This window comes from Cnephaeus nilssonii (assembly GCF_951640355.1).
Source record: "Cnephaeus nilssonii genome assembly, chromosome: 17".
Lineage (NCBI taxonomy): Eukaryota > Metazoa > Chordata > Mammalia > Chiroptera > Vespertilionidae > Cnephaeus > Cnephaeus nilssonii.
In genome coordinates this window covers 37938535-37954130 of record NC_137088.1, presented here as the reverse complement: position 1 = coordinate 37954130, position 15596 = coordinate 37938535, and the positions used below count along the sequence as shown (strand labels likewise).

The 15596-nt window shown below is 56.4% G+C and overlaps 1 protein-coding gene across 4 annotated transcripts; it reads right to left on the bottom strand.

Moving 5' to 3' along the window:
- Positions 1–1211: 1211 nt before the first annotated feature.
- On the bottom strand, positions 1212–15596 carry SSUH2 (ssu-2 homolog). 4 transcript variants are annotated; one of them, XM_079794639.1, is made up of 10 exons: positions 15469–15596; positions 14765–14894; positions 14096–14156; positions 12965–13089; positions 11949–12011; positions 10229–10314; positions 8898–8990; positions 8271–8376; positions 6106–6216; positions 1212–3328 (listed from the first exon to the last, which is right to left on the bottom strand). In XM_079794639.1, the coding sequence occupies exons 1-10, from the start codon at positions 15525–15527 to the stop codon at positions 3182–3184; spliced, it is 981 nt and encodes a 326-aa protein (XP_079650765.1). In that variant the 5' UTR covers positions 15528–15596; the 3' UTR covers positions 1212–3181. The 4 variants fall into 4 exon arrangements, with proteins under 4 accessions (XP_079650765.1, XP_079650764.1, XP_079650767.1 ...); XM_079794638.1 differs by having other exon boundaries at positions 14765–14897; positions 15469–15584; XM_079794641.1 differs by lacking the exon at positions 15469–15596 and adding an exon at positions 15306–15375.

Genomic DNA, 15596 nt, shown 5'->3' with positions numbered 1-15596 from the left:
GGAAGTCCCTCCTGCCTTCTGAGTAGTGATGCTCCCCACCTGGCCAGCACACACAAACCCCATGTACATACAGATATACACACACACCATGCATGCACACTATGCATGCATACCATGCGCGCACACACACACACACACACACACTCATTCACCGTGGATGCATAAACATGTGCACAATGCACATACACAAGCATGTGCACACACATGTGCACACACATGCAGACATGTGTGCATATATGTACACACATTCGCCATGTGAGCACAAACACACACACCATGCACACATGTACATTCACAGTGTGCGTACACATGCCATGCACACATATACACACACATGCACATACATACATACACTTGTAGCCATCACCACCAACTTGGGTCTGAGGCATGCTCATGTGGTAAAGCTCCCCGGTTCCCGGTGATTCCTTCCTTCTCTGCATACATGCTGCCCTGTGGGCTCCAGGCAGAGACGTCAGCCCTCTGCGAACCCCACGAAGCCCAGCATGGCTCTGGCACCCAGGTGAGACCTAGCGCCTGCTCAGCAGGGCAACAAAGAAAAGGCGAGCACTTGCGTCTGATGTTCTAAAACAAAGTCGAATGGGGAGCAGAGCCACATCCATGGCGGCCAGTTTGGGGTGAGGGCTGCCCTCGTGCGCTCTCTCTACCCCCCACGACGTCGGCTGGGTCTGGGCTCCACAGTCAGAGCCAGCTCAGTCCTAGGAGAAGGGGGGCCTATAAAGTCACATCCTGGCTGCGGCGAAGGCACGAGCAGAGAACGCTGCAGAGGAACACCGGTTACCGAGCAGAGGCCCCGATGCCTCTGGGGCTTGGCCGGTCCGTGGGGACTGAGGGGAGGGGCCTGTGGCGGTGGCTCCCGGAGCCTCCATTGGAACAGCGCCCCTTTGGACCCACTCCTTCCCGCTAGATTTTCTCAATGGGTCACAGGCCAACAGTGTGTATGACCCACTGGGCCTCAACCTTAGTGTGGTCCCTACTTATCCTGAAATGACATGCATACATCACTTGCATGTGATATACTGTGACATAATATGTCATTTAGATACCATTTTTAAAAAAAGGCAACTGAATGCCCAAAGTGAACGATAAAGGAGACGTGAGAAGAAAGTGGCTTTTCAACACGTGTATTCGGTCTGAGGGAACGCAGGCGCAGCGGCACGGGACGCCCGTGACATCATCAGCTACGGGTGTGGACTTAAGGGGAGCGAGAGGATCAGAAGCCATTTCAAAGGAGCCAGGGACATCGAAGAGGTTGGCTCTTCATAAACATCGGCCTTGTGTTCGGGGGTAACTGATGAGAGTCTGTCTGACTCAGTTCGGCACGAATGTCGTGGGATTTCCGCAATCCTGTGAGATGTGGAGAGGCGCTGCATCGTGGGACGCCCCAGGCATGGGGACATCAGCTTTCCTGGACTCCACCACCCGTCCCCTCCATTTGTGCAGGCCCCCCGGGGCAGAAGCACCCCCTCTGAGGCCAGGAAGGTGGGGTGGGGACACCAGGGAAGGGGGGCTGGCCTCCCTTGTCAGCCGGCCGGAGCCGGAGTCTCCAGGCGGAGCACACAGAGCTTCTGAGCTTCCGGTGAGGAGGAGGTGGGAAGCCGGGGGGAACCCTCCCTGTCTCCCCTGCCACCACCAGGCTCTGTCTCCACAGTCCAGAGTGTACCCCCAATTTAAGGGAGTACCTCATCCTGCTCTTGACTTCCCCCACATGCAGAGCCTGTGGCATTGGCTGGGGGTAGCATCTGATCCTGGAAGGTTTGCTGGGATCTGGGGTCCAATCAACTTCCCCTTGCCTCCCTGCAGCCCTCCCCTCTGAGCCCTGCTCCTCCTGTTAGCCAGCCCCCCTAACTCCCAGAGTACAGGAAACAGCAACACCCTGAGCAGAAGACTGGGAGCCAGGCCTGGGAGTGCAGGTGAGAAGGCAGTGCTCATTTGCCTCTCATTGGATGATGATGCCCTGGGAATGGCCTCCCCGACCAGGCCTGCTGGGTCCACGTCCTCCCACCCATGGGGGACAGGGCTGGGGACAGGAGCTTGGGAGTCAAGTGAGGGTGCAGCCTGGCCCTCTCAGGGGATAGCAATCCCCTTCCAGGTCAGGGGCAGGTGTGGTAAAACGACAGGGGCCTCTGGTTACCCACAGCCGCGTGTACAGTGGCCTGCCCAGCCCCCACACCACCCTTCCAAAGCCGACTGGGCATTCAGTGTGCAGGGCACCCCCTCTCCCCACCCCGCCTGGCGGCACCAGCTCGGAGCTCCTGCACGTGACTGGGTGCACATGTGCCGCTCAGTGGACGGGTTCTAAAGTCGGCACGTGACGTAAGAACCTGCATATATCCAAAGATCACTCTCCCACATCTCCCCCCACAGAGGCACCATGTTAGAGATCAGCAGGTACACCCTCCGTCCATCCAACACAGCAGGTGTGTTCTCCCCTTTGGGAACAGACGATTTCTTCCATCGGGGCACTGTGAGGGGCACTGAGCCTTACGGCAGCCATGTTGTGAGGAAGCCCAGGCTGCACCGAGAGGCCGCGTGTAGGTGCTCCAGCTGACAGCCCGGCGAAGGTCCCAGCCAACAGCCACGTCAACCACCAGATCTCTGGTGACCAGCCTTCAGGTGATCTCAGCCCCCTGCCCTTGAGCCATCGCAGCCTTCAGGTCTTCCAGGAGAGGCCCCAAGCATCATGCAGCAGAGATAAACCCTCCCCATGATGGCCATGTCTGAATTCCTGCCCCACAGATGGGAAGTCAAGTTCTAGGATATGAAGGTACTTTGTGCCTAAGCGCACTCCTTGGTGTGCATGAAGGGCCGCTGATTCCTGTCAGTAACGCTCAGCTTGGCAAAGGCTCACACTAGAAGAGGAACGCCTGACCCAGGGAAAGCGAAGGCCAATCCCACAGGCAGTCAGGCATTGCCTTTGCTCTGTTTGTCCTGAAGGGTTGCATGGAGTTGAGTTGTTGCAGGTTAAACACAGGATGGAGTCCACAGCGGAGTTCCGGAACGACTTATGCTTGGTAGATGGTAAGGTGAATTCTCTGGAAGGACAGACACGCCAGCGTTGGTAAGCGATTGTCCAATGTAGCCAATGATGCGTGAGCTCCGAGGCCTCGGCGGTCCTCCCTGGTGAGTGTGAGTGGCGGGCGGAGGGGAGAGCCGAGCCGAGTCAGATGATGGTGCAGCTGCAGCAGTACCGCTCGGGGTAGTCGGCCACATACACCCTGTGGTCGGTGCCGTAGATGTAGTAGACGTTCGTCTTTCCCTGGTACCAGTAATGCACTTCTGTGAGGGGGATCAGCTCGATGGTCTGGCGCTGAGGAAACAGTCGGCCGGGAAAAACCTCAGTGTCCTGCTCAAGAACTGTCGGGAGCTCCCTACCACCTGTGGGCTGCAGTGCATGCTCTGGAGTTGGCATTTTGGCTGCAATCTGCCTTTCTAGCTGTGTCTCCCACGACATTCCTACATAAACTCTAAGCTCGGGCCCAAACCGAACCCTCTGATTCTAGGTTCCATGCAGTGCAGGCACAGGCACCCCCGGAGGAGGAAGGGGGTGCATGGAGAGTCACTGCCAAAGGGGACATCTTCCAGAACATTAATTTCAGGTGGGGGTGGGGGGAGGGGGGAGAAAAGTAGAGGATAAAGTCATTTTAAACATTTTTATAATACAACAACCATGGACATATTAGGGAGTGGTTATATAATTTGAATTGCATTTCAAGATAAACATTGACACCAAAGAAATTCCAAAGTTTGGTAGGCTGTTTCAGGCTATTTTCGCAGACCCCGCCCTCTCTTACCAAGGTTTTGCATCCACCCTCCTTTGAGAAAAGTCTCAAATATTCCCCTCCTTTTACAAATGGGGAAACTGAGGCCCATGGGCTCATGGGATTTCCGGTTTGGAAGATCTGAGGTCAAGCCCCATCTCCTCGCCACAGCTGGACCTGTTCAATGCTCAGATCTCTCCCCAGCATCCTCCTCTACCTAAGAGCCTGGGACACTCCCTCCCTCCTACAGCGTGGCCCTAAAGTCCTTCATTCTGTGGCCCCTTCTCTGATCAATGACTCAACAACCTTCCAAACTGGAGGGGTCCTGAATGGGACAAGCAGCCGCCCTGGGTGAGGGCGCTGGCCTCCCTCTGAGGCACCCACCCCCATGAGCTTCTGGTGCTGTTTTGCTATGACAACTGCAGATGCGGCTGACCCAGCACAGTTACCCCTGATCACTGAAGTGAAACGTTCCTGGGGACATCCTGTGGGCTAGGCTGTATGTCAAAACCCTAAGTTCTTCCGCACTGGCTCTTCCCCTGCCCAAGACTCAAGTTTGGGGATCTCAAACCCAGAGGGAGGTGGCGGGGCTGGCCCAGGACCAGGCCCTCTTACTTCCCCTCCTTAAGTAAAGAGCCCAACCAAGTCCTGTTGCTGTAGGTGGTGGTCCAGGGCCCTGGGGAAAGGGTGAAACAGGCTGCGGGAAGGGGGTGGGGTGTGAGAAAACGCTCCCTACTACACCGGGGGGAAGCGGAGGGGAGGCATGATATTGCGGCAGAAGGGGGATCAGAGCAGGGTGTGCGTTTTCCATGAAGCTTTCTGTGGGATCCCACACTTCCTCTATCTGGGCCTCAGTTTCCTCATCTGTGAAATGGGAATAAAACTTCTCTGTCACAGGGTTGCTGAGACAACCAAATGAGACTGTGAGCTGAGACTTCTCCACATGCCAGAAACTGGTCTCCAACTAATAACTTTGGAAATAAAAGACCTCCCTTGACATTTTGGTACAGAAGGTTATTCATGGTGGCCAAGACATGGAGATGACCAACATGTCCTTTGATAGATGACTGGATAAAGAAGATGGTACATGTGCACAATGAAATACTACTCAGCCATAAGAAAAGATGAAATACTGCCATTTGCGACAACATGGATAGATCTTGAGAACATCATGATAAGCAAAAAAAAGTTAGGTGGAAAAAGTCAAGAGCCACATGATTTCATTCATATGTGGGATATAAAACTGAAATCAACAAATAAAAAACTCATAGACACAAACAACAGTATGGTGATGATCAGAGGGGGATGAGAAGGGGGAGATTGAAGAGGGTAAAGGGGGTCAAATACATGGTGATGGAAGGAGACTAGACTTTGGGTGGTGAGCATACAATGCAATCAATATACAGATGTATTTAGAATTGTACACTTGAAACCTATATAATCTTATTAACAAGTCATTCCAATAAATTTAATACAATTTTTAAAAAAAGAAAGTTGTCCAATCCTTACAAACCTCCATGAGGCCATTTTAGCATTTCTTTTTCCACAGGTGAGAAACTCAGCTTCAAAGAGGAGGAGTAGGTGGCCTTGGCCAGGTTAGGATGCACAAGAACCAGGATCTGAGCCCACTCTGCAAGACTCAGGCCCCCCTGACAATCCCCTTCGCAGAGCTGGCGCTGGGCATTCCCTGTCCAAACCTCACCCTCCATCCAGCAGCTTCCAGCCAGCTGCCCCGAAAGCCTAAAGCCGCTCCTGGGGACACGATGGGCACCATTGCCATCTACTGGCCACAAGGATACAGCACCAAGGCAACCCTAGCCCTGGGGATGTGGACGGCACCACTGGCACCTAGTGGCCACAGGGATACAGCACCAAGGCAATCCTAGCCTGGCTGCCACCCCTGCCCCTAGCCTAGAGGCTTGGGGAAGACAGGCTGGGACTTGGGAAATGCCCTGGGTTCCCACCCTGCCTACCACCCTGGATTTGAGATTTCTCTTCCCCTCTAAATATCGGGGAGGTTTGGATCAAAATCACACTGAGCCACATTCCTGCTCGAAACCCTGCAATAGCTTCCTGTCGCTCTCAGCATAACAATCCAAACCTGTCACCATGGACTGTGTGGCCTGTCCCGCTCGCTGACCCGGCCACGCTGGCCCCAGCTCAGCCCCCAGTCCACCTCGTGTTCCTCAGACTGGGACTCCCCTGCCACCCTCCCTCCCTGCCTTCTCAGGAAGGAGCCCCAGGCAGAGGGAACATCCCTTTCCTCCCTTATGGGACCTCGGAGCCCCTCCTGGCCCCAGAAGCGCCCCCGGCCCAGCCCGCTCACCTGCTGAAGGACGCGGGCTCTGGAGGCCAGGGTGGCGGCGCTGTGCTGGGCAATGCCCCGCTGGGAGGCCAGCGAGATCTCCCGCAGCGGGAAGTCCGCGAGGGGGTACACCTGGGGAGAGAGACGCACCATCTCGCTGCTCTGACCAAGTGTCAGCACCTGGAGCCCCGGCAATGGATTTCAGGTGGACGGGAGCGAGCCCAGTTGGGAAGGGCCCGAGGGAGGCCACGCAGCAAGCGGGTGGGGTGGCTGAAGCCTCCGGACCCTTGATGACCCACATCCTGTTGGGAATGCCACCGAAAGGGGGCCGTAGGCACAGCACTCCTCCCCGCAGCCCACTGGTCCCCAGCAAGCCCCTGAGGCTGCCTGAGGTGGGGCGTGCGGGTTCCTACGGGGATGGTGCCTGCCAGGAGCCGGGAGGAAGCGCAGCGATGGGGCAGAGAAAGAGGCTGAGAAATAGTGCTCAGCCACAGAAAGAAGGAAGGCCTGGCATTCCCACCTTGAGGGGATTATGCCAAGTGAAATAAGTCAGACAGGAAGACAAATACCATATGTTCTCACTTGTATGTGGAATCTAATGAGCAAAGCGACCAAACTCATAGATACAGAGAACAGATTGATGATTGCCAAAGGCAGGTGAGGGGTGGAGGAAGGGGGTGGGGGCAGGTCAAGAGACACACACTTGCGGTTATAAAATAAGTCCCAGGGATGTAATGAACAGTGTGGTGACTGTCGTAAATAATACTGCGCTGGATACGTGAAAGTTGCTGAGAGAATAGATCTTAAAAGTTCTCATTACAAGAAAAAAATATTATATAACTATGTATGGTGATCAATGTTAACTAGACTTCTCGTGGTGATCATTTCACAATATAGACATATATCCAATCATTGTGTTGTACACCTAAGAGCTAATCTAATGATTTATGTCAATTATATCTCAATTTTTTAAAATGCGTAGGACAGAGTGGAAGAAGCCAATCTAAAAAGGTCACAATACTGTACAGAAGAGAGAAACAGAGAGAAAGAAAGAAGGAATAAAAGGAGGCTGAGCGCCTGACCCTCTCAGAGCAAACAGCACGAGGACCCCGCTCAGACCTCCCCCAGGGCCAAGCTCCTGCCGGGGCCCACAGCAGGGCTGGCAAATCCTTTCCATAAAGGGCCCCATCGTCTATACGCAGGCTCTGCGGGCCATCGCCCTCTGTCCCAACTACTCGACTCTGCCCTCGCAGCACAAAGCCAGCCACAGACAACACCTAAACAAACGGGCATGGCTATGTTCCAATAAAACTTTATTTATAAGGGCAGGACAAGGGCCTGGAGTTTGACAGCCCCTGGCCCACAGGACCCTCCCTGACCTGGCTGCTGGCACAGCTCGTGTCTTAGCTCCTCGCTCCACCTGGCTCTCTGCCCTCCAGCGCCCCTGCTCTGCCGCTCTGCAAGGCCTCTGCAAACTGTTCCTTCTGCCGGACACCCTCGCTCCCTCCCACGGCCACCTGATCCACCCCCACTGTCACCTCCCTGTCCCGCCCCCCACCTCCCGGCGCTGAAACAACACCCTACCCTGCCGGTCTCCTCACCTGGCTGCGTATTTCTCAGTGACCCTTACTGCCTTCTGACACTGTGGTCCATGTTATCATCTTCTCCCTCCCCAGACTGTGACATCTACGAGGCGGGGATGTTGTTGGACAGTATCCCCAGTGCCCAGAATGTTGCCTCACACAGGAGAGGGGGGTCCCCAAAGTTGTGGAGGGAGGGAGGAAGAAGAGGGAGGAAGGGTCTGGTATGTGACATTCAAGGAGGACTGGCCCCGTGGGGTCCCCGAGGCCTCTGGCCTGACCAGGCCGCTCTCGTCCCTCCCAGCCTGTCCTTCTAGAGCAGGGGTGGGGAACCTCTTTGCTGCCGAGGGCCATTGGATACTTATAACATCCTTCGTGGGCCATATAGAGTTATCGTCTTAAAAATTAGCTTGCTATATTTGGGCAAACATTTAATTAACTCACCCCTAATGGCTAGGCAGGGCCAGACCACATGATTTCACAGGCCTTAAAGGGTCCAACGTGCCCTTCCCCCGCCCCCGTTCTAAATGAATGCAGCGCCCACAGAGGAGCCAGAGGAGCCAGAGAGGCGCGCGGCTTGGTGTGGTGCTTGCAAACCCTCCTTACCGTCGTGTTTTCATCCCTGAAGAGGGTCTCTCCTTGGGCTTTAGCTAGGAGCTGCCCGGGGCAGTCCAGCCGGTGCTCGGACACAAACTCGAACAGGCTGTTCTTCCTGCAGGTGAAGCGCATGGGGCGGCGAGAACGTGGGTGTGGGATCAGGCAGGCCTGGGTGCAGGGACTGGGGAAGTATTGACCTCCCTGGGCCCAGCACGGTCAGCTGTGAACTGGGCAGCCAGGCAGGTACCCACAGCTCATGTCATCCTTCCCTGTGCGCGCCTCGCAAAGTGCCCCCCAGGAGAACCCCTTAAGGCCTGGAGCCTTCCCCGGCCTGGGGGTTTAGGACACGGACGGGGACGCCAGGTGTGGAGAGGCTGCGGCACTAGGAAGTGGGGACGTGGGAGTGTGAAGTCGATCCGTTCTAAAGCCGCCTGCGGCCCGCCACCCTGTGCCTCTTCCCAGGGATCTCTCTCTCCCCTTTCCTGGTAGCTTTAAGCCCTTCCCGCGCCCCCCACCCCCGCGCGGGTCCCTGTACTGTGTGCAAAAGCCCCAACCACGTGGTTTCTCTGCAGAAACCAGTTCAGGCCACGTCCCCAGCTACCACACGGGGCCACGCATGGAGACACCGCCACGTACCACACGATGACCAGCTGGACAAAGTGCAGCAGCTTCTTCTCCCCCTTGCAGGTGGCACAGGTCTTGTTCCCCCGCCCCGAGCACGTGCTGCACCTGCGAGGGACACAGCGTCAGTACCAGACACTCCTAGGCCCTGGTGGCTGCAGGCTCCCCCACCCCCAAACCCTTGTTCATGGAGGGGACTGTGGTGGGCATGGGTTGCTTCCACCTAGACCTCTTTCTTCCGGTGGCAGTGCCCCAATTCCCTTTGGAGACCACCCTTCTCCCACCCCGTCTCTAGGGTTCATGGGCTTGCCCACCCCGTCTGTGACCAGCTTTGTCCATCTCCCTGGACCGGTGGCTGATACAAAGATGGGCACATGACCCAGGGAAATGCCATGAGATCCACCCTAGAATTTCTATTGGAACTTTCGGAAAAGGGACATCCTCTCCTAATGCGGTTACTAAGCGTGGAGCTGCTGATGGTCCCCTCTGCGACTAAAACCATCACAAAGGAAAGCATAGTGCGGAGTAGAGACAGATTCCTGGAGAGATTGTTTAAGCACCTGGATCCAGCTGTACCTGAAGCTTTCACAGAAATCTAGTCCTGGGTGTTTCTGTTCGGTAGGACTATACATTTACGTTTTTGCTGAAGCCAATTTGAATTGGATTTCTTTCACTTGTAAATGAAAAAAACCTGAGTTTCTTTCCCCATCAAAAACCTTCTTTACCAGTCACTGGGGGCAGGTCAACTAGAGCTTCACCATCTGGCTTGTTAGAAGGACGGCCAGGGCCTTAATGAGCTAAAAGTATCTTTAACCAACACAACTTTGAATAATTTCACTCCTCATGGTTTCCTGTTTCCCTTTAAAGATTTATAAATACATTAAAGGCCCCGATTTACAAAATGCAATGCCCGCTGTCTGCAAAGCCCTGTGAGCAGAGATGCAACTTTGTTGGTTGTTTAGTCAATCAACCAGCCTTCCTGGACGCCTCCGTTCACCTTGCAATGAGTTAAAAGCAAGGGTCTGCCCAGGCCCAGGCCCTCAGGGAGTTAAGAATCTCAGCTTTGGCTGCTTGTCTGTGAGCATTCCCCCGCCCCCGACCTGAGCAGGAACAGGTCTCCTTCCTTACTTTCCCCCTCCTTCCCGCAGCGCCTTGCTCCTCACACCTGACCCATTGCTTGATGAGTTCCAGTCTTGTCAGAAATATCAGGCCTCCCTCAAGAAAAGCCCACCGCTCCACAGATATGTAGCCACAGAGTCTTGGGACACAGGAGTGACAAGGCAGACAGGGTGCCTGGTCGCCTTCCAAAAGGGCAGACAGTGAAAACCAGGGAGACCTGCTCCTACCTGTGCCTGCCGGACCCCGAGCACAGCTGGCACCGCCCAGGCTGCTTGGCTCTGCGCTTGGCTCCGCTGCAGGAGGGGCACCTCACCTGCGGACACACAGGCCTCAGAACCCCTGGCCACGCAGGGAAGTGGGGCAGAGAGCGTCCCACACGTGGTCAAATCCCGGTCTGGTGACTTTGAGCAGCCCCTTCCTCTCCCTGGGCCTCCACCCCTCCCCCTGGAAAATGGAAGGGTGGGACGGAGTGATCTTAGGGCCCCTCCAGAGGTTTTCAGGGGCTCTCCATCCTCCATCCCTGGGACAGCAGCCTCTCCTGCTCCTCACCGAACCCTGTGATCCCTGGGACTGTCCCCTAACCAAGCAGCCATGGCCAGAGGGAGCAGGGAGAGGGGCAGGCTGGCCGAGGGACCTGGTGTTGGACATGGGGTCTCATCTTGGAGAGGCCCCCAGAGGTGACTCAGGCAATGCTCCCAAGGTGGCTCAGAGTGGGTGTTAGGGACACTCCAGGGGGAGCCTGAGAGAGGAGGGGGAGGAGGAAGGCACAGAAACGACCTCGGGGAGGAGGCGAACAGCAGGAGTGAAGGCACAGAATAGACTGGGCAGGCGTGGCCACAGCTGGCCCCACATGGTGTTCAGGCGGGCAGCGGTGTGAGCACACAGCAGGCGGAAGGAGGGCAGCAACGGGGTGGAGTGGCAGGCAGGCAGAGGGAGGGTGGAGGGAGACACAGCTCAGAGTGACAGTGGTCAGCATGTGCCCAGAGGATTAGGTGTAAATGGGAGAGCTGAGAACACGTGAGGAGCTTGGTACGACTCCTGGAACCATGAGTAGCCCTGGAAGTGTGTGCAAAGAACGCTGATGCCACCAGAGCCTGGCTGTGTGCTTAGGGGCCTGTACCGGGGTGGAATAGTGTCCCACGTCTCCCCCCACCAAAATTTACACCCAACAGAGCCTCAGAATGTGACCTCATTCGGAACTAGTCTTCGCAGACTAATCAGTTAAAATGAGGTCATCCTGGACTGGGTGGGCCCTAAATCCCATACCAGTGTCTTTATAAGGAAGCCAGGAGGACACAGAGGCACACAGGGAGATGGCCATGGAGGACGGAGGCAGAGATTGGAGGGATGCAGCCACAAGCCAAGGACGCTCAGGAGTGCCAGCAGCTGCCCAAAGCTCAGGCGGTGGCTCCTCCCTCAGAGCCTCCAGAAGGGACCACCCCACTGACACCCTGATGCTGGACTTCCAGCCCCCGGGACTGTGAGAGAATAAATGCCTGTTGTCCTAAGGCGCCCAGTTTGTGGTGATCTATTACAGTAGCCCTCGGAAACCGGAAGCCCTATGAACGTGACCTTCTCGGCACCCATCCCTCTGCACTATGAGGGCCGGCCACTGTGCCTCCCCCACAGCAGGGGACCCTGGTGGGAAGGACCCAGGCCCTAGTCCTCTTGCTGGGCCTAGGGCCAAGCAGGTACTCAATGAATGCTCATAGATGAATGAGAAAAAAAGAGCCAAATTAAAATCATAAACCATCAAAGTGAAAAAGGACAATAGAAACCACCTGATCCAACTTTCCCGTTTTACAGGTGGGAAAACGGAGGTCCAGCCAGGGCGAATGACTTGCCTGGAGTCCCACTGTTAGGCCCCCAGCCCAACCCTCTGCCCCGGGGAGGGGGGGGGTGCTCCTCCGCCCACACGACACTTACCATCAGCCACACAAGACTCACCATGGAGGCCCCGTGGCAGCCGCTGCACTTGTAGTGTCCCCGCCCGTGGCACTTGTGGCATTCCTGAGGGAGAAACACTTTCCTTGGATCCAGTTTCTCCGTCACCTGCCGTTTCGCCACCTCCACCCCCACCCCCGCCCCCGCCCCCATGTCACCATCCCAAACAGAGGTGCAGCCATTCAGAGCCAGAGGGGGAAGACGGCCTTTCCCACTGGCCAGCACTCCCAGGGGCCTTGAATGCCGAGCCCAGGAGAGCCTCAGAGCCCAGCCCGGCCTGTCCTGGGTGCTGTGAAGGGGACTTGCTCTCCCAGCCCCACGTCCTGACTCACACCCAGGCCGAGCCGCAAAGGCCGGTGTCCTTCGCCCACTGCGTGGCTAAGGGGGCTCTGGGAACAGGAGCCGTAAAAATGGACAGCATTTTTGTGAACGGCAGCGAGCTAGCTACTGGACTGGAATCACTGGTCAAAAACACGGGACACTCCATTGAGCTCTCGGCGTCCTCCACCTCACAGCGCTAGGAAAACACACGGGGCAAATCGCAGGCCGGAATCCAGGCCCACAGTGGAGACAAGACAGGCAATCAGCTGAGACACCACATGAAGGGTCTCAGCCGTGCTCCTGTCATAGGTTAGGTGACCCTTGCTTTGTGGCATGATTAAGTTCCTGTGAAACAGGGTAGAACTTAAATCCTGTCCCCCTACTAACTTCCACACGTTTTCACTTTATATGTTTTATTCAGCACTCCGTCCCTTCATCCGTTCACTGTCAGGCCGAAGGGGGTGGGGCGGGGTGGGGTGGGTAAGCACTCAGAGGCTCAGGAATGTGAATGCTCACTATTTGAAGCTGGAGACAGGCTTTGTAAATGGGACCGTTCGTTTGCTGTGAGCATAGACGGCCCAGAAACAAACCCGCAGCCCGGGTTTGGGGTTTCCTTTCTAGGAGGCTAACGCTTCGGGAAACCCACAGTCCCTGGAAAACCAGCCCGGGAGAAGCGGGCGTTATGACCATCGTGTTACCTTGACCAGTGACGAGTGAGGGACCTGGAACTTCCTGGTTTCCTCCTGGAACATCGGGGGAACCTGGACCTTGATGTCCCAGAGCTTGGGGGAGGTCCCTCTTCTCGGCCCGTCCACTACGTGGTCTGACACAGAAGCGATCGTTGTAAGAACAGCAAACAGCGGCCAGGACAAGCTTTCATTTAGTCGCCAAATAGTACGAGCCTTCCCTTGGTGCCAGGCATAGGCTAGGCCCTGGCGCTACCAGGAAGGGTAGATACGGGTCCCCCTAGAGTTCATTGTGAAGCACCCAAGCTTTGGGGTTGAAGAGTCTTGGGTTTGACTCCTGATTCTTCTACTTCCTAGCTGTGTAACACTAGACAAGTTACCTGACCTCTCTGACCTTCAGCTGTCTCATCTCTAAAATGGGGATCATTTTCCACTTACCACAGAGGACGGCAGTGACAATTACACAGACGGCATCTACGTGCTAGCACGGGGCCGGCACATGCTGGGGCGCAATGCACAGAGCTATCACCCCTATCGTCTCCTCCCCACCGGCTCCTTCCTCTTCTGTTCAAGGGGACGGACACAGCTACAACCCGAGGGTAAGCGCTCTGGCCAAGGATCACATAAAGGGCTCCGAGATCCCAGGAGACTGACTCATTCTGCTGGGGTCCAAAGTGGTGGGAGAAAAAATGCTGAAAGTCTTCATAAAAGAGGCAACTTGTGAGCGGAGTCTTGAGGGATGAAACACAGTGGTCAGCAGAGAAAGCAGGCAGGGTGTGGGCTTCCCAGACAGAACCCCGCGCCTTAGCGGGGTCGGCAGGAGGGGGCTGGCTCAGTGAACGGGGACCTGGGGGGCAGCAGACGCCTGAGCACACACACTGCCTGTGCCATCTCCCCCGTGGCAGCACCAGCCTTGGCCAAAGGCGAATGCAAGGCTTTCTCAGGACCTTCTGCTAACCGCTTTCTGCGCAGCAAGCAGCTGCTAAGACCAGCGCGGGGAGTGAGTCTCTGTGATTGAAGCCCTCCCTCTCCTTTTACAGGGACGGGGAAACCGAGGCTCGAGCAGAGCATCTCATTCAAGTTAGTGCTAAGACTACCCCCTGCCAGACTGGCTCCCAATGACACTCATTGCAGACAACTCACTAGTGAAGGGTTGAAATGTCCATTCACTTATCCTGGATTCGCTGAAAGTCTCCAGTCGATACTGTGGAGAAAAAGACATCATGTCCACCCACACACTCCTGGCCCGTTAGGAAGACTGAGCACTGTGCAAAAAGTGGGGAAACCAGGGGTCCCACACCCCGCACGGGGGCTGCTCAGAGCAGGCCGCCAACAGCGACTTCTGTTCCAGCCGCCCCGGCACGTCTGCAGGGAGGTCAGGGGGCCCAGGAAATCTCCCGACAGGCTCACAACGGGGTGATTTCAGTTCCCCATTTCTTTATTCGAGGAATGTTCTCTGAGGCAAGTTTTGGAGCAGCAACTGCCTCTGACAGATGGAGGCCCCTGGAACCCACTGCCCTGAGGGTCCCTTCTGGAGGAACTGATCTGCCTGACGCCAAGATCCTCCTTGATCCTCGTCCACCGAATCACACACCGGAAAGTATCGTGGACATCACCCGGCTCCTCCTTTCTCACGCGAGGAAACGGAGACCCAGAGAAGTCAGTGGACTTGCCCAAGGCCACACAGCTACACAGAGGCCTCTCCCCAGATCCCTGCTCTAACCGGTCCCTGCCAGGCCGGCCCCTTACCCTGCACACACCCCCCCAGACCAGTCCCTTACCCGGCACACGGCCCCCCGGACGGCCCCTTACCCGGCACAGCATCTGTTGCTTCATCTGCTGGATGACCAGGTCCCTGGCGGCTGAGCGGCCATAGCAGCATTTGGAGCTCACGAAGCTGAGGAGGGCTTCACGCGCCACCTCCTCTGTCACCACAGGGACTCTGCTGGGGACAGAGCAGAGAGGCAGGGGGTCCAGGGAGGCCCTCACTGGCCCCAGGGTGGGAAAGCACGCAGGAGTCCCACGATGGAGGTGTGTCAGCAAAGGGGTCCGTGCGAACCAATGCCCGGGTGGGACAAGGACAGTAACACTGAGTTAGCTGAAGTGTGAGCTCAGGAGTCGGTTGATAGAATCTCAGAAATAAAAATAAAAAGATACTTAAAGATGAATTATGCCGTTTTGAGATGAGGGAATGGACAGCCAGAGAAGGCATCGCAGCTAAGGAGGTGGGGCTCGTGAGTCCCTGCCCTCAGGAGCTTGGCCTCAGCCAGCGGAGCTGGGAGCCCCTTCACGGGAGGGTCACAGCCAGGAACCAGCCGGGAACCAGTGACGGCGCCCACAGCTCGTGACTCACCATGAGCTGGACCAGAGCGTGGCCAGGGGAAGGCAGACCCTCCTCGGCCTGCTCTCTGGACACCTCCCCCTCCTGCTGCAAAACTCTTTGCTGAGGCCCAGCTGCCAGGTCCCCTCCTCCAGAAGCCCTGCCGCCCAACCTCTCCTCCTTCCTCCCCGCTCACATCTTCATACGTGTCTCCACAGCAGCCCAGCTCCAGTGGTCGGCCCCTCTCATGCGCATTGCGTCTCCAGCCCCAGGCCCTGGCTGCCTGCGGGAGGCTGCAAGGCTTATGCCCCATGTCCTCCCATC

Excerpts from the sequence above, each read along its gene's own strand:
- SSUH2 (XM_079794638.1), bottom strand. The coding sequence starts at position 15,527 with ATGCGCATGAGAGGGGCCGACCACTGGAGCTGGGCTGCTGTGGAGACA. Across the intron at positions 14,898-15,468 it reads GTGGAGACACGTATGAAGAT|CAGAGTCCCTGTGGTGACAG; the intron begins GTGAGCGGGGAG and ends CTCTGTCCCCAG. Across the intron at positions 13,090-14,095 it reads GACATTTCAACCCTTCACTA|ACCACGTAGTGGACGGGCCG; the intron begins GTGAGTTGTCTG and ends CTTCTGTGTCAG.